The sequence below is a fragment of the Mercenaria mercenaria genome, chromosome 10 (assembly GCF_021730395.1).
Source record: "Mercenaria mercenaria strain notata chromosome 10, MADL_Memer_1, whole genome shotgun sequence".
Lineage (NCBI taxonomy): Eukaryota > Metazoa > Mollusca > Bivalvia > Venerida > Veneridae > Mercenaria > Mercenaria mercenaria.
In genome coordinates, this window is record NC_069370.1 from 28875037 (window position 1) to 28898935 (window position 23899).

Here is a 23899-nt window from a genome sequence, read left to right on the forward strand (position 1 = left end):
GTTCATGATTTATATAGTGGAAGGCTTAAATGTTAATAGATTTGATCTCACATTGACACTTTGTTCACGTCATACATCAACCTTTGATACTGTAATATCTGTGACATCATTATCTCCTGGTCTCAGTTTAACAGCAACGTTCCTGGAACATACAAACTATCAGAAACAGTAAATTCGTTCAAACAACCTTAGAATTAAACTATTTACTAAATGTTGTTAGAATCAATTCATAAAAGTTTGGGGCCTGGCTGCTGGATTAAAGGTTATAGCGTCGTACTTTTCTTTACATAGACTGGTTCCTACATACTGCACTTTTAAGATCAAGATAAAACAAACCGGGAACCAAAACTGGTTTTGTGACCTACAAGCGTGATCATCGGTCTGCAGTGGCATAGCCAGTATTACAATAGAACGCTATTTTTCGCAAAAATAAAATGAATTATTTTTATTCAAAATAATTTTAATTATTCAAAGTGAAAGACTCATTAAAATATTTTGGACGATAATGGCTATTTAAAAATAGCTCAAATAAAACAATGCTCAGAATAAAGTACTTTCAAGATGAGAGCTTTTAATTTTGCGCGGTAACTGACACGTAACATCATGACGTATTTTTAATGTTTTGTAGCGTTTCTATGGTAATTCATTATTTCAGCATTATTAAACCAATAAGCATCGGATCAGAGACAGTTTAATGAATTTGTGTTAGAAGAATGAATATACAGACACATTTAGTTTGTCGTAAACGTTGTTGTAAATCCTTATGTTAGCTTTCAGTTGGGCATTCACACAATGTTACGGTATACTTCCGGTACCTCCTTTAATATAGAATGAACAAAATAGGAGAGTCAAAATCTAAATTGTATCACTTGTTAGCTCACCTGTCACAAAGTGACAAGGTGAGCTTTTGTGATCGCGCGGTGTCCGTCGTCTGTCCGTGCGTCCGTAAACTTTTGCTTGTGACCACTCTAGAGGTCACATTTTTCATGGGATCTTTTTGAAAGTTGGTCAGAATGTTCATCTTGATGATATCTAGGTCAAGTTCGAAACTGGGTCACGTGCCTTCAAAAACTAGGTCAGTAGGTCTAAAAATAGAAAAACCTTGTGACCTCTCTAGAGGCCATATATTTCACAAGATCTTCATGAAAATTGGTCAGAATGTTCACCTTGATGATATCTAGGTCAAATTCGAAACTGGGTCCTGTGGGGTCAAAAACTAGGTCAGTAGGTCTAAAAATAGAAAAACCTTGTGACCTCTCTAGAGGCCATAATTTTCATGAGATCTTCATGAATATTGGTCGGAATGTTTATCTTGATGATATCTAGGTCAAGTTCGAAACTTGGTCACGTAGGGTCAAAAACTAGGTCATTAGGTCTAAAAATAGAAAAACCTTGTGACCTCTCTAGAGGCCATATTTCTCAATGCATCTTCATGAAAATTGGTCAGAATGTTCATCTTGATGATATCTAGGTCAAGTTCGAAACTGGGTCACGTGTGGTCAAAAACTAGGTCAGTAGATCTAAAAATAGAAAAACCTTGTGACCTCTCTAGAGGCCATATTTTTCATGAGATCTTCATGAATATTGGTCAGAATGTTCACCTTGATGATATCTAGGTCAAGTTCGAAACTGGGTCATGTGGGGTCAAAAACTAGGTCAGTAGATCTAAAAATAGAAAAACCTTGTGACCTCTCTAGTGGCCATATTTCTCAATGGATCTTCATGAAAATTGGTCAGAATGTTCACCTTGATGATATCTAGGTCAAGTTCGAAACTGGGTCATGTGCGGTCAAAAACTAGGTCAGTAGGTCTAAAAATAGGAAAACCTTGTGACCTCTCTAGAGGCGATATTTTTCAATGGATCTTCATGAAAATTAGTCAGAATGTTTACCTTGAAGATATCTAGGTCAAGTTCGAAACTGGGTCGCGTGGGGTTAAAAACTAGGTCAGTAGATCTAAAAATAGAAAAACCTTGTGACCTCTCTAGAGGCCATATTTTTCATGAGATCTTCATGAATATTGGTCGGAATGTTCATCTTGATGATATCTAAGTCAGATTCGAAACTGGGTCACGTGGGGTCAAAAACTAGGTCAGTAGATCTAAAAATAGAAAAAACATTGTGACCTCTCTAGAGGCCATATTTCTCAATGGATCTTCATGAAAATTGGTGAGAATGTTCAGCTTGATGATATCTAGGTCAGGTTCGTAACTGGGTCATGTGCGGTCAAAAACTAGGTCAGTAGGTCGAAAAATAGAAAAACCTTGTGACCTCTCTAGAGGCCATATTTTTCACGAGATCTTCATGAAAATTGGTGAGAATGTTCACCTTGATGATATCTAGGTCAAGTTTAAAAGTGGGTCACATGCCTTCAAAAACTAGTTTATATAATATTTATAGCACAATTTTCTTTATCTTTTTAGGCATTTTATAATCTACATTTACAGGTGAATAAGTCGAAAGTTCTACCGTGCAAATTTGTTACTTGCCGATTGAGTTACCTAACTACAATGGATACTGGATCCTATCAGTGTATTGTCTCAAACACAGTGAAAGGTGTTGACCGTTCTGCTACACAGACCTTATATCTGAAGGTCAATGGTATGTTAATTTAAATGACTTTAATGTGGTGTCTCATTGATGAGTGGTTCATATTGCTGACTAGTGATGAGAATCAGACAGCTGAAGCAGAATCGATTAATCAGTCCGATTCTGATCTCTCTCCGCTTCGATTAATCGAAAGAATCAGAACTGAAAGATCAATACAGACTTGTAATGTGGCAATATGGTAGTAACTGCAAACCTTTCTCAAGACTTTCAGATTATTGTATGACTACTTTTATTACTTTTTATGAAGAATTCTATGACACAGCAGCTGCTGTACTGTACAGCTTTAGCAACTGTTGGGCAATTATGGCCCAGTTGTTCGAATCTTCAACCGGCTTTAATCTATCCGCTGGTTATATCTTGATTCAAAATATTTGTCTTGATGGGATTTTTTTATTTCACTATAAAGGCAGTTTTGTTTTTCAAATTCTTCTAAAATGTCGACATATAGCCTTAAAAGTTAACCAACCGATAGCTTAATCGGCTGTTCAAAGGTTTGAACAAATAAGTCCAAACTGCGATCTGTGAGGAACTATTGGACCAAATGTAAAAGTAACTAAAATTCATCTTTTCTCTATGACTCAAGGCCTGGGATTCAAGTCATGCTAGATGCACTGCTAAATTTGACATGGAAGATATGCTTGGGGCATTGCTGGCAGGTCTGGAATTAGTTTATCATCTTTTTTTTAAGTAAATCCACTATTTTGTATTGAAGGAATGATAAAAGCTTGTCAAATAAAATATGAAAATTATTTCCAATTAGAAAAAAGTGGGAGGGGTACCTTCGTTAATATATGCTTTAAAGCATATTTTGCAAACAGCTCTAGTAGTATCAAGATTTTCCTTAAAAGGAACCAACAACCGGCATTCAGGCTTCATGCAGAACCCAAAATATTTCAAGGCGTCTGATTTTTTACTGCCAGGGCAACAAAATTTTTATTATTGTTACGATCATGACAGCTAACCTGACGGTGTTCTCCAGTTTAAAGAGCAGATATTTTGAAATACGAACCCAAAGATTATAAAAGAGCTAAACTATTTAAGCTAAACAGCGAGAAGTATCTGAAACAGTCCTGAAAGCGGGATTTTAATTTTTAGCTCGACTATACGAAGTATAAGGAGAGCTATCCTACTCGCCCCGGCGTCGGCGTCTTTCCGCGTCCCCACCTTGGTTAAAGTTTTTAGCTCGACTTTTCGAAGAATAAGTAGAGCTATCCTACTCACCACGGCGTTGGCGTCGGCGTCACACCCTGGTTAAGTTTTTCGTACCAGTCCACATTTTGACAAAGTCTTTTGAGATAAAGCTTTGAAACTTTCAACACTTGTTCACCATCACCATGTCCAGTTATAGGCAAGAGTACATAACTCTTTCAAGCATTTTGACTGAATTATGGCCCCTTTTGACTTAGAAATCTTGGTTAAGTTTTTCGTACCAGTTCATATTTTGACAAAGTCTTTTGAGATAAAGCTTTGAAACTTTCAACACTTGTTTACCATCACCATGTCCAGTTGTAGGCAAGAGTACATAACTCCATCAAGCATTTTGGTTGAATTATTGCCCCTTTTTGACTAAGAAATCTTGGTTTTTTCATACCAGTCTACATTTTGACAACGCCCACCCGCTTAGCTCAGTAGGGAGAGCGTTGGTCTACGGATCACGGGGTCGCGAGTTCGATCCTCGGGCAGGGCGTATGTTCTCCGTGACGATTTGATAAAAGACATTGTGTCTGAAATCATTCGTCCTCCACCTCTGATAATTCATGTGGGGAAGTTGGCAGTTACTTGCGGAGAACAGGTTTGTACTGGTACAGAATCCAGGAACACTGGTTAGGTTAACTGCCCGCCGTTACATGACTGAAATACTGTTGAAAAACGGCGTTAAACCCAAAACAAACAAACAAACAAACATTTTGACAAAGTCTTTTGAGATAAAGCTTTGAAACTTTCAACACTTGTTTACCATCACCATGTCCAGTTGTAGGCAAGAGTACATAACTCCATTAAGCATTTTGGCTGAATTATGGCCCCTTCTGACTTAGAAATCTTGGTTAAGTTTTTCGTACCAGTTTATATTTTGTGTAAAGTGTTTGACATATGGCTTTGAAACTTTTATATCTTGTTCAGTATTATAGACTCTATCAATAGGCAAGAGTACATAACTCTGTCATCTTTTTTGGCTGAATTATGGCCCTTTTTGAACTTGGAAATTGGTTTTGTTTTCGTATATGTCCAGGTTTTGTCAAGACTGTTTGACATTATGGCTTTTAAACTTTAAACACTTGTTTATCATTATGATTTCCATCTGTAGGCAAGAGTACATAACTCTGACAACTATTTTGGCTGAATTATGGCCCTTTTTGGACTTTGAAATTTTTGTCAAAACTATTTGAACTGTGGCTTTGAAACTTTTAACACTAGTTTATCAACATGATTTCCATCTGTAGGCAAGTGTACATAACTCTGTCAACTATTTTGACTGAATTATGACCCTTTTTGGACTTGGAAATTGGTTAAATTTTTCATACAAGTCCATATTTTGCCTAACATATAACTTAACATATTTGCCATCATGGTCACACATTGCCATTTAGTGCAAGACTAATCGAAATCCACAAATACAGGAACATTTTTTGTTTAATCCATTTTTTTCTTTTGTCTGAAAATCTATGGAAATATTTTGACCCCATTCTTCAATCAATTCTTCGAATAGTCGAGCGCGCTGTCATCCGACAGCTCTTGTTTTACACTTTCTCTTTTTTAGTCCGCTACTGGTTGAAAACCAGTTTCATCCTATAGGAATGCGCTTTTCCGTCATTCCGTCCGTCCGCAATTTCGTGTCCGGTCCATAACTCTGTCATCCATGAAGGGATTTTAATATTACTTGGCACAAATGTTCCCCATGATGAGATGACGTGTCATGCGCAAAACCCGGACCCCTAGCTCAAAGGTCAAGGTCACAATTGGAGGTCAAAGGTCAACAGGGCTTTTTTCCTGTCCGGTCCCCATCTCTCCCATCCTTGAAGGGATTTTAGTATTACTTGGCACAAATGTTCCCCATGATGAGATGATGTGTCATGCGCAAATCCCGGACCCCTAGCTCAAAGGTCAAGGTCACAATTGGAGGTCAAAGGTCAACAGGGCTTTTTTCCTGTCCGGTCCATAACTCTCCCATCCATGAAGAGATTTTAATATTACTTGGCACAAATGTTTCCCATGAGGAGACGACATGTCATGCGCAAAACCTGGACCCCCCTAGCTTAAAGGTCAAGGTCACAATTGGAGGTCAAAGGTCAACAAGGCTTTTTTCCTGTCCGGTCCATAACTCTCCCATCTATGAAGGGATTTTAATATTACTTGGCACAAATGTACCTCATAATAAGACGATATGTCATGCACAACTTTCAGACCCCTAGCTCAAAGGTCAAGGTCACACTTAGCAGTCAAATGTTAACATAGCATGAACAGGGTCTGTTTCGTGTCCGGTCCATAACTCTGACATTCATTAAGGGATTTTAATATCACTTAGCACAAGTGTTCCCCATGATGAGACGACATGTCATGCGCAAATCCCGGACCCCTAGCTCAAAGGTCAAGGTCACAATTGGGGGTCAAAGGTCAACAGTTTTTTTCCTGTCCCGTCCATAACTCTGCCATCCATGAAGGGATTTTAATATTACTTGGCACAAATGTTTCCCATGATGAGACGACATGTCATGCGCAACACCCAGTACCCTAGCTTAAAGGTCAAGGTCACACTTTGAGATCAAAGGTCAAGAGAATTTTTTTCCTGTACGGTCTATAACTTTGTCATGCAAAGCAGGATTTAGATATCAGTTGGCACAAATATTCCCCTGGATGAGACAACATGTCATGCGCAAGAACCAGGTCTAAGGTCAAGGTCATATTTAGAGGTCAACGGTCAAATTCAAGAATGACTTTGTACGGAACATTTCTTCTTCATGTATGGAGGGATTTTGATGTAACTTGGACCAAATGTTCACCACCATGAGGCACCCTTGTTTTTAGAATTACGTCCCTTTGTTATTACTATAAATAGATTTTATTGTAATGTTTTTATTACTGGCGGTAGAGAAAAATCGAGACCACTTTTCCGTGGTACAGCATGCATGTTACATCCAATTTTTTAGCTCACCTGAGCACAAAGTGCTCAGGGTGAGGTATTGTGATCGCTCACCGTCCGGCGTCCGTCCGTCCACACTTTCCTTTAAACAACATCTCCTCCTAAACCAACAGGCCAATTTTGATGAAACTTCACAGGGATGTTCCTTGGATGGCCCCCTTTCAAAATTGTTCAAAGAATTGAATTCCATGCAGAACACTGGTTGCCATAGCAACCGAAAGGAAAAACTTTAAAAATCTTCTTCTCAAAAACCAGAAGCCCTAGAGCTTAGATATTTGGTGTGAAGCATTGCCCAGTGGTCCTCTACCAAATTTGTTCAAATCATGACCCCGGGGTCAAAATTGACCCCGCCCCAGGGGTCACTTGATTTTACATAAGAAAATCTTAAAAAATCTTCTTCTCAAAAACTAGAAGCCTTAGAGCTTAGATATTTGACATGTAGCATTGCCTAGTGGACCTCTACTAAAATTGTTCAAATCATGACCCCGGGATCAAAATTTACCCCACCCCAGGAGTCACTTGATTTTACATAGGAAAATCTTCAAAAAATTTCTAAAAATAAACCAGAAGACCTAGAGCTTAGATATTTCACATGTAGCATTGCCTAGTGGACCTCTACAAAATTTGTTCAAATCATGGCCCCGGGAGTCAAAATTGATCCCGCCCCAGGGGTCACTTGATTTTACATAGGAAAATATTTAAAAAATCATCTTCTCAAAAACCAGAAGCCCTAGAGCTTAGATATTGGACATGTAGCATTGCCTAATGGACCTCTACTAAAGTTGTTCAAATTATGACCCAGGGGTGAAAATTGACCCCGCCCTAGGGGTCACTTGACTTTACATAGGAAAATCTTCAAAAGTTTTCTAAAAATAAACCAGAAGGCCTAGAGCTTAGATATTTCACATGTAGCATTACCTAGTGGACCTCTACAAAATTTGTTCATATCATGACCCCCTTGGTCAAAATTGACCCCGCCCCAGGGGTCACTTGATTTTACATAGGAAAATCTTCAAAAATTTTCTAAAAATAAACTAGAAGGCCTAGAGACTAGATACTTGACATGTAGCATTGCCTAGTGGACCTCTACAAAATTTGTTCAAACCTTGTCCCCCAGGGTCAAAATTGACCCCGCCCTAGGGGTCACTTGATTTTACATAGGAAAATCTTTAAAAGTTTTCTAAAAATAAACCAGAAGGCCTAGATCTTAGATATTTCACATGTAGCATTGCCTATTGGACTTTTACAAAGTTTATTCAAATCATGACCCCTGGGGTCAAATTGACCCTGCCCCATGGGGTTACTTGATTGTACATAGAAAAATCTTCAAAATTTTCTAAAAATAAACCAGAAGAGCTTAGATATTTGACATGTAGCATTGCCTAGTGGACCTCTACAAAAAGTTTTCAAATCTTGTTTTTAAAGTTACTTAAAGAAAATTTCAACTATATTTTCTCATAATTCTTTGGATTGATTTCTATTATGATCTTTTGACCTTGAAGACTTGTCCTTAAGTGCAATGATAACATGTGAGCGATATAGGGCCATCATGGCCCTCTTGTAGGTGTATTTTGACCTATCTCTACCTGGTAAAGAGTTTCTTGTGAACTTATATTATTTTTTTTTTAATTTAAGATTAATTTCCCTTTGTTGTTACTATAAATAACTTACATGATAACATTTTTATAATCAGCCAAAAAAATTCAATATGAAAACAACTGTGGGTTTTTATATATGCACATTTTAATCCAAGTGTGTTGTTATAACATATTGTATATGTAGTACAATATTGTTTATACATCATTGACAGATATCAGTTCATTATGTTATACTGCAGTAGAGAAAATTAGGTGCCTTCCAGTAGGGGACTTTGTATTGCATGGCAATACTTCATTCACTTGTTCAACTTATCTCTGTAATTACTTGATGGATTTGATTCAAACTTGAAATACTTATTCCTCATCATCATCCACATCATCTGACTTAAGGGCCATAACTCTGGCACCAATATTTCATGAATTATCCCCCCTTTTCACTTCTAAAGATTTTCAGGTTAAAGTTTTGATGCATTTTCACTCTGTCTCTGTTATTACTGAATGGATTTAATTCAAACTTAAAATAGTTGTTCAGTATCATCACCCACATCATATGACACAAGGTGCATAACTCTGGCACCGTTTTTTCATGAATTATTCCCCCTTTTTACTTAGATTTTCAGGTTAAAGTTTTGGTGCACTTTCGCTCTACCTCTGTTATTACTAAATGGATTTGATTCAAACTTAAAATAGTTGTTCAACATCATCACCCTCATCATATGACACAAGGTGCATAACTGTGGCACCATTTTTTCATGAATTTTTCCCCCTTTTTACTTAGAATTTCAGGTTAAAGTTTTGGTACTCTTTCACTCTACCTCTGGTATTACTGAATGGATTTGATTCAAGCTTAAAATAGTTGTTCAGCATCATCACGCACAACATATGACACAAGATGCATAACTCTGGCACAATTTTTCGTGAATTATTCCCCTTTTTACTTAGAATTTCAGGGTAAAGTTTTATGCACTTCCACTCTATCTCTGTTATTACTGAATGGATCTGATTCAAACTTAAACAATTGTTCAACATCATTACCCTTATCATATGACACACACAAGGTGCATAATTCTGGGACCAGTTTTTCATGAATTATTTCCCCTTTTTACTTAGAATTTTAGGTTAAAGTTTTGATGCACTTTCACTCTATCTCTGTTATTACTGAATGGATTTGATTCAAACTTAAAATGGTTGTTCAACATCATCACCCACACCATATGACGCAAGGTGCATAACTCTGGCACCAGTTTTTCATTAATTAATTCCCCTTTTTACTTAGAATTTTAGGTTAAAGTTTTGATGCACTTTCACTGTGTCTCTGTTATTACTGAATGGATTTGATTCAAACTTAAAATAGTTGTTCAACATCATCACCCACATCATATGACACAAGGTGCATAACTCTGGCACCAGTATTTAATGAATTATGCCCCTTTTTGCTTAGGATATACTTATATAGTGTTTTGATACATTTTATCTTTACCTTTTCATCCACAATTGGAGTCATTAAACACTCCAGTGACAGCTCTAGTTTCCTCAGATGTACCCAATTTCACTATCCAGCATCGAAATAGTCAAGCGCACTGTCTCCTGTGACAGCTCTTGTTTAATAAAATCAGCGACTAGAATCGATTCTTTTTGGTCAGAATTGATGTCGCCAACTTTGAAGCTTTGGCGATAATTAATCGAACATCGGCGACAATCGGAACATCACTATTGCTGACTGCGAATCTCCTGCCCCTCACCACTGTTTGTTCAAGCCTTGCTCGGGTCATCATATGAGGAAGTGGTCTAAATGGCTTGTAGAATGTCTGATTCTAGGTCTCTAAAATAATACAAAAAGGAGAACCTTAGGTCTGTATATCTGTAGAAATAAGTAAATGAGTATCTGCTATGAAGCACGTTTATAAATGAAAGTAAGCAGCTGAATTAAATGTCTATTATATGTATCCATATGATTATCGAAAGTTACCAAATGTCTACTGAAGAAAACATGCCACATTAAACTTTGAGACCATTTATCTCAGAATCTTGCTCTAAATGTTTCAGTTACTCTAAATGGGTTTTAGTAAGGATTTGAGCTTTGTTATGTCATATTTTTAGCCCGACTATTCGAAGAATAGTCTAGCTATTCTACTCACCCTGGCGTTGGCATCGGTGTCACACCTTGGTTAAGTTTTTGCATGCAAGTACATACAGCCATCAATTAAAGGCATATAGCTTTGAAACTTATTTTATCTTTTTCTAGGTCAATTACCAACCTCTCTGGGTCAAGTCCCATAACTCTGACATGTATTTTGAGCAAATTATGCCCCCTTTAAGACTTAGAAAATTTTGTTTAAAGTTTTACATGCAAGTTACTATCTCCAAAACTAATGCAGATATTGATTTGAAACTTCACATGTGTCTTCGGGGTTATAAAACTAGTTGATAGCAGCAAGTCCCATAACTCTGACCTTCATTTTGGCCAAATTATGCCCCCTTTTGGACTTAGAAAATTCTGGTTAAAGTTTTGCGTGCAAGTACATACAGCTATTTCTAAAAGGCATATAGATTTTAAACTTACTTTTTCTTTTTCTAGATCAATTATCATCCTCACTGGGTCAAGTCCCATAACTCTGACATGTATTTTGGGAAAATTATGCCCCCTTTTAGACTTAGAAAATTTTGGTTAAAGTTTTACATGCAAGTTACTATCTCCAAAACTAATGTTGATATTGATTTGAAACTTCACATGTGTCTTTGTGGTTATAAAACTAGTTGATAGCAGCAAGTCCCATAACTCTGACCTTCATTTTGGCCAAATTATGCTCCCTTTTGGACTTAGCAAATTCTGGTTAAAGTTTTGCGTGCAAGTACATACAGCTATTACTAAAAGGCATATAGATTTGAAACTTATTTTTTTCTTTTTCTAGATCAATTCTAACCTCACTGGATCAAGTCCCATAACTCTTACATGTATTTTGAGCAAATTATTCCCCTTTTTATACGCCCGTTTGAAAAACGGGACATATTATGGGAACGCCCCTGGCGGGCGGGCGGGCGGGCGGCGTCCACAGACTTTGTCCGGAGCATATCTTCTACATGCATGGAGGGATTTTGATGAAACTTGGCACAGTTGTTCACCATCATGAGACAGAGTGTCATGCGCAAGAACCAGGTCCGTAGGTCTAAGGTCAAGGTCACACTTAGAGGTCAAAGGTCAAATTCAAGAATGACTTTGTCCGGAGCATATCTTCTTCATGCATGGAGGGATTTTGATGAAAGTTGGCACAGTTGTTCATCATCATGAGACGGAGTGTCATGCGCAAGAACCAGGTCCCTAGGTCTAAGGTCAAGGTCACACTTAGAGGTCAAAGGACACAAGAAAGAAAACTTTGTCCGGAGCATATCTTCTTCATGCATAGAGGGATTTTGATATAACTTGGCACAAATGTTCACCACCACGATGCGGAGTGTCATGCGCAAGAACCAGGTCCCTAGGTCTAAGGTCAAGGTCACACTTAGAGTTCAAAGGATACAAGAATGAAAACCTTGTCCGGAGCATTTCTTCTTCATGCATAGAGGGATTTTGATATAACTTGGCACAAATGTTCACCACCACGAGACGGAGTGTCATGCACAAGCACCAGGTCCCTAGGTCTAAGATCAAGGTCACACTTAGAGGCCAAAGGTCAGATACAAGAATGACTTTGTCAGAAGCATTTTTCTTCATGCATGGAGGGATTTTGATGTAACTTGGCACAATTATACACCATCATGAGACGAAGTGTCATGCGCAGTTCCCTTTTTAGAATTACTTCCCTTTGTTGTTACTATAAATAGCTTATATTGTAACTTTTTCATTACTAGTCGTAGGGAAAAATCGAGACCACTTTTTTGTAGTACAACATGCATGCTACATCCAATTATGAGGTGTATTTTGACCAGTCTCTACCTGGTAAAGATTTTTGTGTGGACTTACAATTTTTTTTTGGATTTTTTTTTTTTTTTTTTTTCTTTAAAGATTACCTTCCCTTAGTTGTTACTATAAATAACTTATATTGTAACTTTTTTATAATTGACCGTAGGGAAAAAACAAGACCACTTTTCTGTGGTACAACATAGATGTTACTTTCAAATTTTAGGTGTATTGTAAGGTATCTCTACCTGGTAAGGAGTTTTTTAGTGGACTTAGAAAAACAGACTTACAATGATTACTAAACAACCACAAAATTAAAATTCCATTTGCAAATACAGGTGCTAGAGTAAAGAAATTTGCTGTGACGGGCGTATATTGTGACATTCTGCACCCTTGTTGGACTTAGAAAATCCTGGTTAAAGTTTTGCGTGCAAGTACATACAGCAATTACTAAAAGGCATATAGATTTGAAACTTTTTTTTTCTTTTTCTAGACCAATTACCAACCTCACTGGGTCAAGTCCCATAACTCTGGCATGTATTTTGGGCAAATTATGCCCCCTTTTGGACTTTGAAAATTCTGGTTAAGGTTTTACATGCGAGTTTCTATCTCCAAAACTAATGCAGATATTGAATTAAAACTTCACATGTGCTTTCGGGGTTATAAAACTAGTTGATAGCAGCAAGTCCCATAACTGATATGCATTTTGGTCAAATTATGCCCCCTTTTGAACTTAAAACTCTTTAATTATTTAACCTTTTTGGGTAATATTTTCCTGCTTCTGGGACAATATTTCGAATAGTCGAGCTTGGCTGTCTTATGGACAGCTCTTGTTATGCCTCATTGTTGGAGACCCTGGAGGCATAAAATGTATGAAATGTTCATTTGTCGTTCAATCCATTCTTTTATCACATTTTCTTGTGTACTCATCTTCTCCTACAGCTTCCATCCAATTCACATGAAATTTGGCATATAATTTATCATTAACATGAAGTAGATTTGCCTTATTTCAGGATTTTTATACGCCCAAATGGATGTATTATATGTTATACCCCCGGTGTCTGCCTGTCCGTCCGTTAGCAATTTAGTGTCTGCTCTGTAACTTTTGAACCCCTTGAAGGATTTTGAAGAAACTTGACACAAATAATCACTACATCAAGACGACATGCAGAGCGCATGCTCTTGATGGCTCGCTTTGAGGTCAGGGTAACACTTAGGGGTCAAAGGTCATATGACTTTGTTTTGTGTCCGCTCTGTAACTCTTGAACTGCTTGAACTTGGCACAAATGTTCACATCAAGATGATGTGCAGAGCGTATGTTTTGGATGGCTCGCTTCAAGGTCAAGGTCACACTTAGGAGTCAAAGGTCATACCTGAACCACTTAAAGGATTTCAAAGAAACTTGACACAAATAATCGCCATATTGAGACACGTGCAGGTCAAGGTCACACTTAGGGGTCAAAGGTCATATGACTTTGTTTCATGTCCGCTCTGTAACTCTTGAACTGCTTGAAGGATTTTAAAGAAACTTGGCACAAATGTTCACCATATCAAGATGACATGCAGAGCCTATGTTTTGGATGGCTCGCTTTAAGGTCAAGGTCACACTTAGGGGTCAAAGGTCATACCTTCAGGCATATATTGCTCCGCATTGCGGTGCTCTTGTTTCTTCAGGTATGACCCTTAATTAAAACTCTTTCTCTACCTTATGTACTCAACTTTTACAGATCTCTTTAATGGATTGCTACTAAACTTGTCATACATATAGCATCCATTGCGGCCATGGACCTTTCTCAATTTTTTTTTTTTACAAATGGTACCTCTTGGCTGCATTTAGGAGCCCTTAGAGCTTTAAAAATGATTTATATTGGATAGTTACCAAACTGTGTGTGAAGTTTCCTCAGATTTATGCAGATGGTCTGCTTGAGCGACTCATTTTTCCAGGAATTTTTAGCTTGTACGATTTTTTAAAAAATCTACGAGGCATTGTCGTCATTTGATCATTGGCGTCGGTGCCTGCGTTGGTTAAAATTTTTGTTTATGTCCACCTTTTCTCAAAAACAAAGAGCTACAGCTTTGAAACTTTGCACACTTGTTAATCATCATGAAAGGACTATGTAGACCAAGAACCATAACTCTGATATGCATTTTGTCAGAATTATGACCCTTTATTGAAATATTAATTAGGTCCACTTTTTCCCCAAAACTATAAGAGCTACAGCTTTGAAACTTTGCACACTTGTTAATCATCATTAGATGAGAAAGTTGCAGACGAGCAATGGCATGTTTTCCATACTAAGAAAAGTGTTGCAATTCATGATACAGTGTGTCTTCATATATTTTGATGTCAGAAGATTAAGGTCAAGTGAGTGGCTGTAGGGTTGTCATGGCTAGCTTGTGGCTTTCCATGTGGCTTTAATGTAAAATGTTGTCAATTTTTCAGTAAAACGACTTAGAAAATGAAGCAGTATAGTACTATATTAAAATTATCCTGGCTGTCAGAAGTTTTAAAACACATGTAATCTTGTTACAGGCAGAGGTGTAACTTCTACTGCCGCACCAGTCAGTGTTGAATACAAAAAAGATAAAGGCTGTAAGTAACTTTTATATTTAAGAAATAATATATTACTTTGTCCTTGAATAAAACAGTTGGTATTCAGATGTGAAGGAATTGTACCTCAATGATGCAGTTTGAGAGACATCATAATATGCATCAGTGTGACATACAATAATTTATTCAAAAGAACTTCACTGTTGGAGAAATATAACTTCATTCTAACACAGTATCAAGGATGATAATAGTACTTATATCCACAAAATATTTGCCTGTTTTTTAGGGATGGCAACAAGTACCGATTTTGGTACTCGAGTACTCTCCGATTTTTTTCGATCAAGTACTCGATTATTCAGAAGTGGTTTCTGTAACCGGAATAGGCAAGAATCGGCCATATTTAGCATTTGTTTACTATTAAAGGGAGTTAATTCAAAATCATTAGTTGTTTCACCATGGCTACTGTAAGCAGTAATATAATGTTTCAAAACCCTTTTTAGCTCACCAGAGCACAAAGTGCTCAGGGTGAGCTATTGTGATCGCTCACCGTCCGTCCCTCCGTCGTCCGTCCATCCGTCCACATTTTCCTTTAAACAACATCTCCTCCTAAACCAACAGGCCAATTTTGATGAAACTTCACAGGGATGTTCCTTGAATGGTCTTCTCTAAAAATTGTTAAAAGAATTGAATTCCATGCAGAACTCTGGTTGCCATGGCAACCAAAAGGAAAAACTTTAAAAATCTTCTTCTCAAAAACCAGAAGCCTAGAGCTTGGATATTTGGTGTGAAGCATTGCCTAGTAGACCTCTACCAAATTTATTCAAATCATGACCCCGGGGTCAAAATTTACCCCGCCCCAGGGGTCACTTGATTTTACATAGAAAAATCTTAAAAAATCTTCTTCTCGAAAACCAGAAGCCCTAGAACTTAGATATTTGACATGTAGCATTGCCTAATGGACCTCTACTAAAGTTGTTCAAATCATGACCCCGGGGTCAAAATTGACCCCGCCCTGTGGGTCACTTGATTTTACATAGGAAAATCTTCAAAAAATTTCTAAAAATAAAGCAGAAAGCCTAGGGCTTAGATATTTCACATGTAGCATTGCCTAGTGGACCTCTACAAAATTTGTTCAAATCAGACCCGTGAGGTCAAAATTGACCCCGCCCCAGGGGTCACTTGATTTTACATAGGAAAACCTTAAAAAATCTTCTTCTCAAAAAGCAGAAGCCCTAGAGTTTAGATATTTGGTGTGAAGCATTGCCTAGTGGACCTCTACCAATTTTGTTCAAATCATGACCCCGTGGTCAAAATTGACCCCGCCCCAGGGGTCACTTGATTTTACATAGAAAAATCTTTAAAAATCTTCTCGAAAACCAGAAGCCCTAGACCTTAGATATTTGACATGTAGCATTGCCTAATGGACCTCTACTAAAGTTGTTCAAATCATGACCCCGGGGTCAAAATTGACCCCGCCCCAGGGGTCACTTGATTTTACATAGGAAAATCTTCAAAAAATTTCTAAAAATAAAGCAGAAGGCCTAGGTCTTAGATATTTCACATGTAGTATTGTTACGATCCAGGGGGTAGAGGTCTCCTAATACTGGCTATGAACAAACAGGCTATCTGTCAAACAATCTTTGTAAATTATGCAGGTGTACTTTTCATAGGGGTAGTACGGTAGCTGGGCTAAATCTGACTTGGGTATATACGGTAGTTGACTGAATCCAATTTAGTTAAATACGGTAGCTGGCTTGATCTAAGTAAGAGTAAGTACGGTAGTAGACTGAATCTAACTTGGGCATATACGGTAGTTGGCTGAATCCAATTTAGTTAAATACGGTAGCTGGCTTGATCTAAGTAAGAGTAAGTACGGTAGTTGGTACTGGTGAACACAGTAGTAATAAGGTTTATTAATTTTGCCGACCTGTTAAGTTATTTCTTCTAGGCGCAGGAAACAACAGAGGACAATGTTGGCTTTCCATAACCTTGGTTAATATCTGCATAAATATTCAACAACACTGATGTAACAGTTCAATTAACTTTTATTTTATAGATTAGGTAAATCTATTGAGAACAATAACTGGATTCTGTTAACTTCAGATTAGTCTGTTAATTCATAAAATACGACTTTCTATGAATTGTATAACGTTGATCAGTATACATTGACTAGACCTAATAAATATAATGAGCGTATTTCAAGATCTCCGTGTAGTTGCATAACAGCATTTCACAAAACGCGTAGTTTCTATAACCGTATAACAACCGTTGTGACAATAATACCAGAGTTTACTGTACACAAATAATAATTTGAAGCACTGTTTCTTTAAAAATATATCAAAATGTTGTAAAATTCTGTAGAAATAAGTTAAAATAACAATGATCCCAGGTCTAAGCAATTTACTTCAACGGCTCTTTACTTCGTGAATTTATTTTGCTTACATCTAAATTATTCGTGATAAAACAGGGAATAACAGCGTAGGATGTGTGCTCAAGAGGTTCGAAAGCTAGACTGACTGGTGACCAAAAATTGGGCAGCTTATATACTAAGCAGTGGTAGACTGACCCAAAGTGGGTAGCTGCTACCCGGACTTGGTAGTGCTGACCGAAGATTGGTAGAATGTCCGCTACCCAAAACGGGTAGCGACCCAATATTGGTAGAAAAACTGTATTAATTCTGACAAGAAAATGGCCGCTAAAATCTAATGAAAAATGCAACTGACTAAGTTTAACATTGAATATTGTAGTAACTACGGTAACAACCTTTATCAAAATACTGTATAGGTAAAATAGAGAGGTTATATTCTCGAAATATCGATGACTAAGCGATTTACTCGGCCGTAACTATCCCACAATGCAAGAGATAAAATGGCGTATACAGTAGGATTTGTAAAAATCAATAACATGTTTTTACGTTTTAAAAATGATTTAAACGTGGATTTAAACACTGACACTTGGCTAAAATACAGGTTCAATACCATAGTTTACGAAGGAATCGACATATTTAACAGACTTTATGGAATAACAATGAAATAAGCGTAAACACTTGGAAAGATTAGGATATCGCGGAATCATGTGGCTTCGACCTAATGTCAGGAAGGAAAATCTGGAATATTTCAACAGATACACTATGAAAAAGACAGGAAAGATAAAGGCAATCACTGTTTGTTTAATGTGTAGACTGCCCGATAAATATTTCTGGTCAGAATACATATTTTATGTATGGTGAATTGCCACATGCTTCGCACGAGTATGGAGATCTTGAATACCTAAAACACTATGAAAAATAAAGGTAAATGTTCACTTTGTTCAAGTTTTGACTAGTGTTCAAGTGTAAAGTAGTGTTTCAACATAATAAATTAGTGTTCAAGTATTATTTTATAACCGTCTGAACAACCGGTTCATAATGATAACAACAGGTCATGTAAAAAGTTGATCAAAATCCGGGGCACTTCACCATTGCCTAGTGGACCTCTACAAAATTTGTTCAAATCAGACCCCTGGGGTCAAAATTGACCCCGCCCCAGGGGTCACTTGATTTTACATAGGAAAACCGTAAAAAATCTTCTTCTCAAAAAGCAGAAGCCCTAGAGCTTAGATATTTGACATGTAGCATTGCCTAGTGGACCTCTACTAAAGTTATTCAAATCATGACCCCTGGGGTCAAAATTGACCCCGCCCTAGGGGTCGCTTGATTTTACATATGAAAATCTTCAAAAGTTTTCTTAAAATAAACCAGAAGGCCTAGAGCTTAGATATTTCACATGTAGGATTGCCTAGTGGACCTCTACAACATTTATTCAAATCATGACCCCAGGATCAAAATTGACCCCGCCCCAGGGGTCACTTGATTTTACATAGGAAAATCTTCAAAAAAATTCTAAAAATAAAGCAGAAGGCCTAGGTCTTAGATATTTGACATGTAGTATTGCCTAATAGACCTCTACAAAATGTCTTCAAATCATAACCCCAGGGGTCAAATTGGCCCCGCCCCATGGGGTCACTTGATTGTACATAGAAAAATCTTCAATATTTTCTAAAAATAAACCAGAAGGCCTAGAGCTTAGATATTCGACATGTAGCATTGCCTAGTGGACCTCTACAAAATTTGTTCAAATCTTGACCCCCCCCCCCCCCCCGAGGGTCAAATTGACCCAGCCCCAGGGGTTACTCTATTGTACATAGGGAAATCTTCATAAATTTGCTTAAAATAAACCAGAAGGCCTAGATCTTAGATATTCGATATGTAACATTGCCTAGTCGACTTCTACAAACTTTGTTCAAATCATGACCCCCAGAATAAAATTGGCCTCGCCCCAGGGGTAACTTGATTGTACATCGGAAAATTTTCCAAATAATTTCTAAAAATCATCAGTTTGACATTTGAAACATATTACTCTGGTGAGCGATCCAGGGTTATCATGACCCTCTTGTTTTAGCTCACCTGAGCAAAAGGCTCATGGTGAGCTTTTGTGACCGCTCAATGTCCGTCATGTGTCGTGTGTCCATCAACTTTAAGGTGAGCTTTTGTGATTGCACTTCTTCCTTCATCCATCTGTAAACTTTTACTTTAAAGGTCCAGTACTAAGGAAAGTGAACATTTTAATTTCTTTTAAAAAGCACAGAAACTATTTCATTTTATTGGAAAATGAAAGTTGGTATGTAGAAATTCGAAATAAATCGCAGTATATGTACAATTATTTTTCTATGAAGTATGAAGAAAGTTAAAAAGACCTGGGGGGTCATTCTGTCAATTCATTTAAATTTCAACATAATACACATACATTTCTTTGAGTTCCAAAGACCTTCTGTAAATTTTGACCTGCCAATCTTCAATATTTAGTGTCTTGCAGAAGTCTATGCACTGGCTATGAAAAAAATTGCCAACTCACTTTCCCTTAGTAATGGACCTTTAAACGACATCTCCTCATAAACCGCTAGGCCAATTTCATCCAAACTTCACAGGAATGTTCCTTGGGTGAAGCTCTACAAAAATTGTTCAAAGAATTGAATTCCAGAACTCTGATTGCCGTGGCAACCGAAAGGAAAAACTTAAAAAATCTTCTTGTCCAAAACCACAGGGCCAAGGGCTTTGATATCTGGTGTGTAGCATCATCTAGTGGTCCTCTACAAAAATTTTTCAAATTATCCCCTAGGGTCAAATATGGCCCCACCCCGGGGGTCACATGGTTTATATAGACTTATATAGGGAAAACTTTGAAAATCTTCTTGTACAAAACCACACAGCCTAGGGCTTTGATATTTGGTATGTAGCATCATCTAGTGGTCCTCTACCAAAATTGTTCAAATTATTCCTCTAGGATTAAATATGGCTCCGCCCCGGGGGTCCCAAGTTTTACATAGAGTTATATATGAAAAAAAAAGTTTTAAAATCTTCTTGTCTGAAACCACAACATGTAGACCGTTGATATTTGGTTTGTAGCATTGTCTTATGGTCCTCAACCAAAATTGTTCAGATTGTACCCTGGGGTGAAAAGAGGCCCTGCCCTGGCGGTCCTAAGTTTTATATAGACTTATATAGGAAAAATCTTTAAAAATCTTCTTGTCTGAAACCATACGACCTATGCTTTTGATATTTGGCTTGATGCATTGTCTAGTAGTCCTCTACCAAAATTGTTCAAATTATGCCCCTGGGGTTAAAAGAGGCCCTGCCCTTGGGTCAGTTACTATGTGAGTTATATAGGAAAAAAAAACTTAAAAAATCATTTAATCCTATTCCAAGACTGTTTAATTATAATTACCTGATGACCCCAAGTAATATGATGTCACTTGACTGTGACCTCGACCTACTGACCTACTTTCTTGTTTTTTAAGATATAGCCTTGAAATTTTGATGACATACACAGTTTTACACACCAATCATAAAACTGAATTACATTGACCATGAATGTGACCTACTGACTTTCTTAATATTTCATCATCAGTTTGATCTTTAAAACATGTAGCTCATATTACTCAGGTGAGCGATCCAGGGTCATTATGACCCTCTTGTTAGTCCCCTACTGGTTGAAAACCAGTTTCGGGGACTATAGGAATGCACTTTTCCGTTATTCCGTCCGTCCGTCCGTCTGTCCGTCCGTGCGTGCGTTCGTCCGTCTGCAATTTCGTGTCCGGTCCATTACTCTCCCATCCATGAAGGGATTTTAATATTACTTGGCACAAATGTTCCCCATGATGAAACGACGTGTCATGCGCAGAACCCGGACCCCTAGCCCAAAGGTCAAGGTCACAATTGGAGGTCAAAGGTCAACAGGGCTTTTTTCCTGTCCGGTCCACAACTCTCCCATCCTTGAAGGGATTTTAGTATTACTTGGCACAAATGTTCCCCATGATGAGATGATGTGTCATGCGCAAATCCCAGACCCCTAGCTCAAAGGTCAAGGTCACAATTGGAGGTCAAAGGTCAACAAGGCTTTTTTCCTGTCCGGTCCATAACTCTCCTATCTATGAAGGGATTTTTAATATTACTTGGCACAAATGTACCTCATAATAAGACGATATGTCATGCACAACTTTCAGACCCCTAGCTCAAAGGTCAAGGTCACACTTAGCAGTCAAATGTTAACATATCATGAACAGGGTCTGTTTCGTGTCCGGTCCATAACTCTAACATTCATTAAGGGATTTTAATATCACTTAGCACAAGTGTTCCCCATGATGAGACGACGTGTCATGCGCAAATCCCGGAACCCTAGCTCAAAGGTCAAGGTCACAATTGGGGGTCAAAAGTCAACAGAGTTTTTTTCCTGTCCCGTCCATAACCCTGCCATCCATGAAGGGATTTTAATATTACTTGGCACAAATGTTCCCCATGTTGAGACAACATGTCGTGCGCAAAGCCCAGACCCCTAGCTTAAAGGTCAAGGTCACAATCGGAGGTCAAAGGTCAATAAGGTTTTTTCCCTGTCCGATCTAGAACTCTGTCATCTGTCAAGGGATTACAATATTACTTGGCATAAATGTTTCCCATGATGAGACGACGTGTCATGCGCAACACTCAGTACCCTAGCTTTAAAGGTCAAGGTCACACTTTGAGATCAAAGGTCAAGAGGACTTTTTTCCTGTCCTGTCTATAACTTTGTCATGCAAAGCAGGATTTAGATATCAGTTGGCACAAATATTCCCCTGGATGAGACAACATGTCATGCGCAAGAACCAGGTCCCTAGGTCTAAGGTCAAGGTCATATTTAGAGGTCAAAGGTCAAATTCAAGAATGACTTTGTACGGAACATTTCTTCTTCATGCATGGAGGGATTTTGATGTAACTTGGACCAAATGTTCACCACCATAGGCACCCTTGTTTTTAGAATTACGTCCCTTTGTTATTACTATAAATAGATTTTATTGTAACTTTTTTATTACTGGCGGTAGAGAAAAAACGAGACCACTTTTTAGCTCACCTGTCACAAAGTGACAAGGTGAGCTTTTGTGATCGCGCGGTGTCCGTCGTCCGTGCGTGCGTGCATGCGTCCGTAAACTTTTGCTTGTGACCACTCTAGAGGTCACATTTTTCATGGGATCTTTATGAAAGTTGGTCAGAATGTTCATCTTGATGATATCTAGGTCAGTTCGAAACTGGGTCACGTGCCTTCAAAAACTAGGTCAGTAGGTCTAAAAATAGAAAAACCTTGTGACCTCCCTAGAGGCCATATATTTCACAAGATCTTCATAAAAATTGGTCAGAATGTTCACCTTGATGATATCTAGGTCAAGTTCGAAACTGGGTCACGTGCCTTCAAAAACTAGGTCAGTAGATCTAAAAATAGAAAAACCTTGTGACCTCTCTAGAGGCCATATATTTCATAAGATCTTCATGTAAATTGGTCAGAATTCACCTTGATGATATCTAGGTCAAGTTCGAAACTGGGTCACGTGCCATCAAAAACTAGGTCAGTAGGTCAAATAATAGAAAAACCTTGTGACCTCTCTAAAGGCCATATTTTTCATGGGATCTGTATGAAAGTTGGTCTGAATGTTCGTCTTGATGATATCTAGGTCAAGTTCGAAACAGGGTCACGTGCGGTCAAAAACTAGGTCAGTAGGTCTAAAAATAGAAAAACCTTGTGACCTCTCTAGAGGCCATACTTGTGAATGGATCTCCATAAAAATTGGTCAGAATGTTCACCTTGATGATATCTAGGTCAAGTTTGAAAGTGGGTCACGTGCCTTCAAAAACTAGGTCAGTAGGTCAAATAATAGAAAAACCTTGTGACCTCTCTAGAGGCCATATTTTTTATGGGATCTGTATGAAAGTTGGTCTGAATGTTTATCTTGATGATATCTAGGTCAAGTTCGAAAGTGGGTCACATGCCTTCAAAAACTAGGTCAGTAGGTCAAATAATAGAAAAACCTTTTGACCTCTCTAAAGGCCATATTTTTCATGGGATCTGTATGAAAATTGGTCTGAATGTTCATCTTGATGATATCTAGGTCAAGTTCGAAACAAGGTCATGTGCGGTCAAAAACTAGGTCAGTAGGTCTAAAAATAGAAAAACCTTGTTACCTCTCTAGAGGCCATACTTGTGAATGGATCTCCATAAAAATTGGTCAGAATGTTTACCTTGATGATATCTTGGTCAGATTTGAAACTGGGTCACGTGCCTTAAAAAACTAGGTCAGTAGGTCAAATAATAAAAAAACCTTGTGACCTCTCTAGAGGCCATACTTTTCATGGGATCTGTATGAAAGTTGGTTTGAATGTTCATCTTGATGATATCTAGATCAAATTCCAAACTGGGTCAACTGCGGTCAAAAACTAGGTCAGTAGGTCTAAAATTATTAAAATCTTTTGACTTCTCTAGAGGCCATATTTTTCAATGGATCTTCATGAAAATTGATCTGAATGTTAACCTTGATGACATCTAGGTCAGTTTCGAAACTGGGTCACGTGCGGTCAAAAACTAGGCCAGTATGTATAAAAATAGAAAAACCTTGTGACCTCTCTAGAGGCCATATTTTTCATGAGATCTTCATGAAAATTAGGGAGAATGTTCGCCTTGATAATATCTAGGTAAAGTTCAAAACAGGGTCACGTACCTTCGAAAACTAGGTCAATAGATCAGATAATAGAAAAACCTTGTGACC

The 23899-nt window shown here is 37.8% G+C and overlaps 1 protein-coding gene across 1 annotated transcript in view; it reads left to right on the forward strand.

Moving 5' to 3' along the window:
- Positions 1 to 23899, forward strand: part of LOC123559575 (fibroblast growth factor receptor-like) — a 117286-nt gene that overhangs the window by 39953 nt on the left and 53434 nt on the right. The window contains exons 7-8 of the mRNA XM_053516840.1: positions 2447 to 2600; positions 14777 to 14836. Of these exons, the coding sequence (XP_053372815.1) occupies positions 2447 to 2600; positions 14777 to 14836 (214 nt within the window). The remainder of the gene's footprint in view (positions 1 to 2446; positions 2601 to 14776; positions 14837 to 23899) is intronic.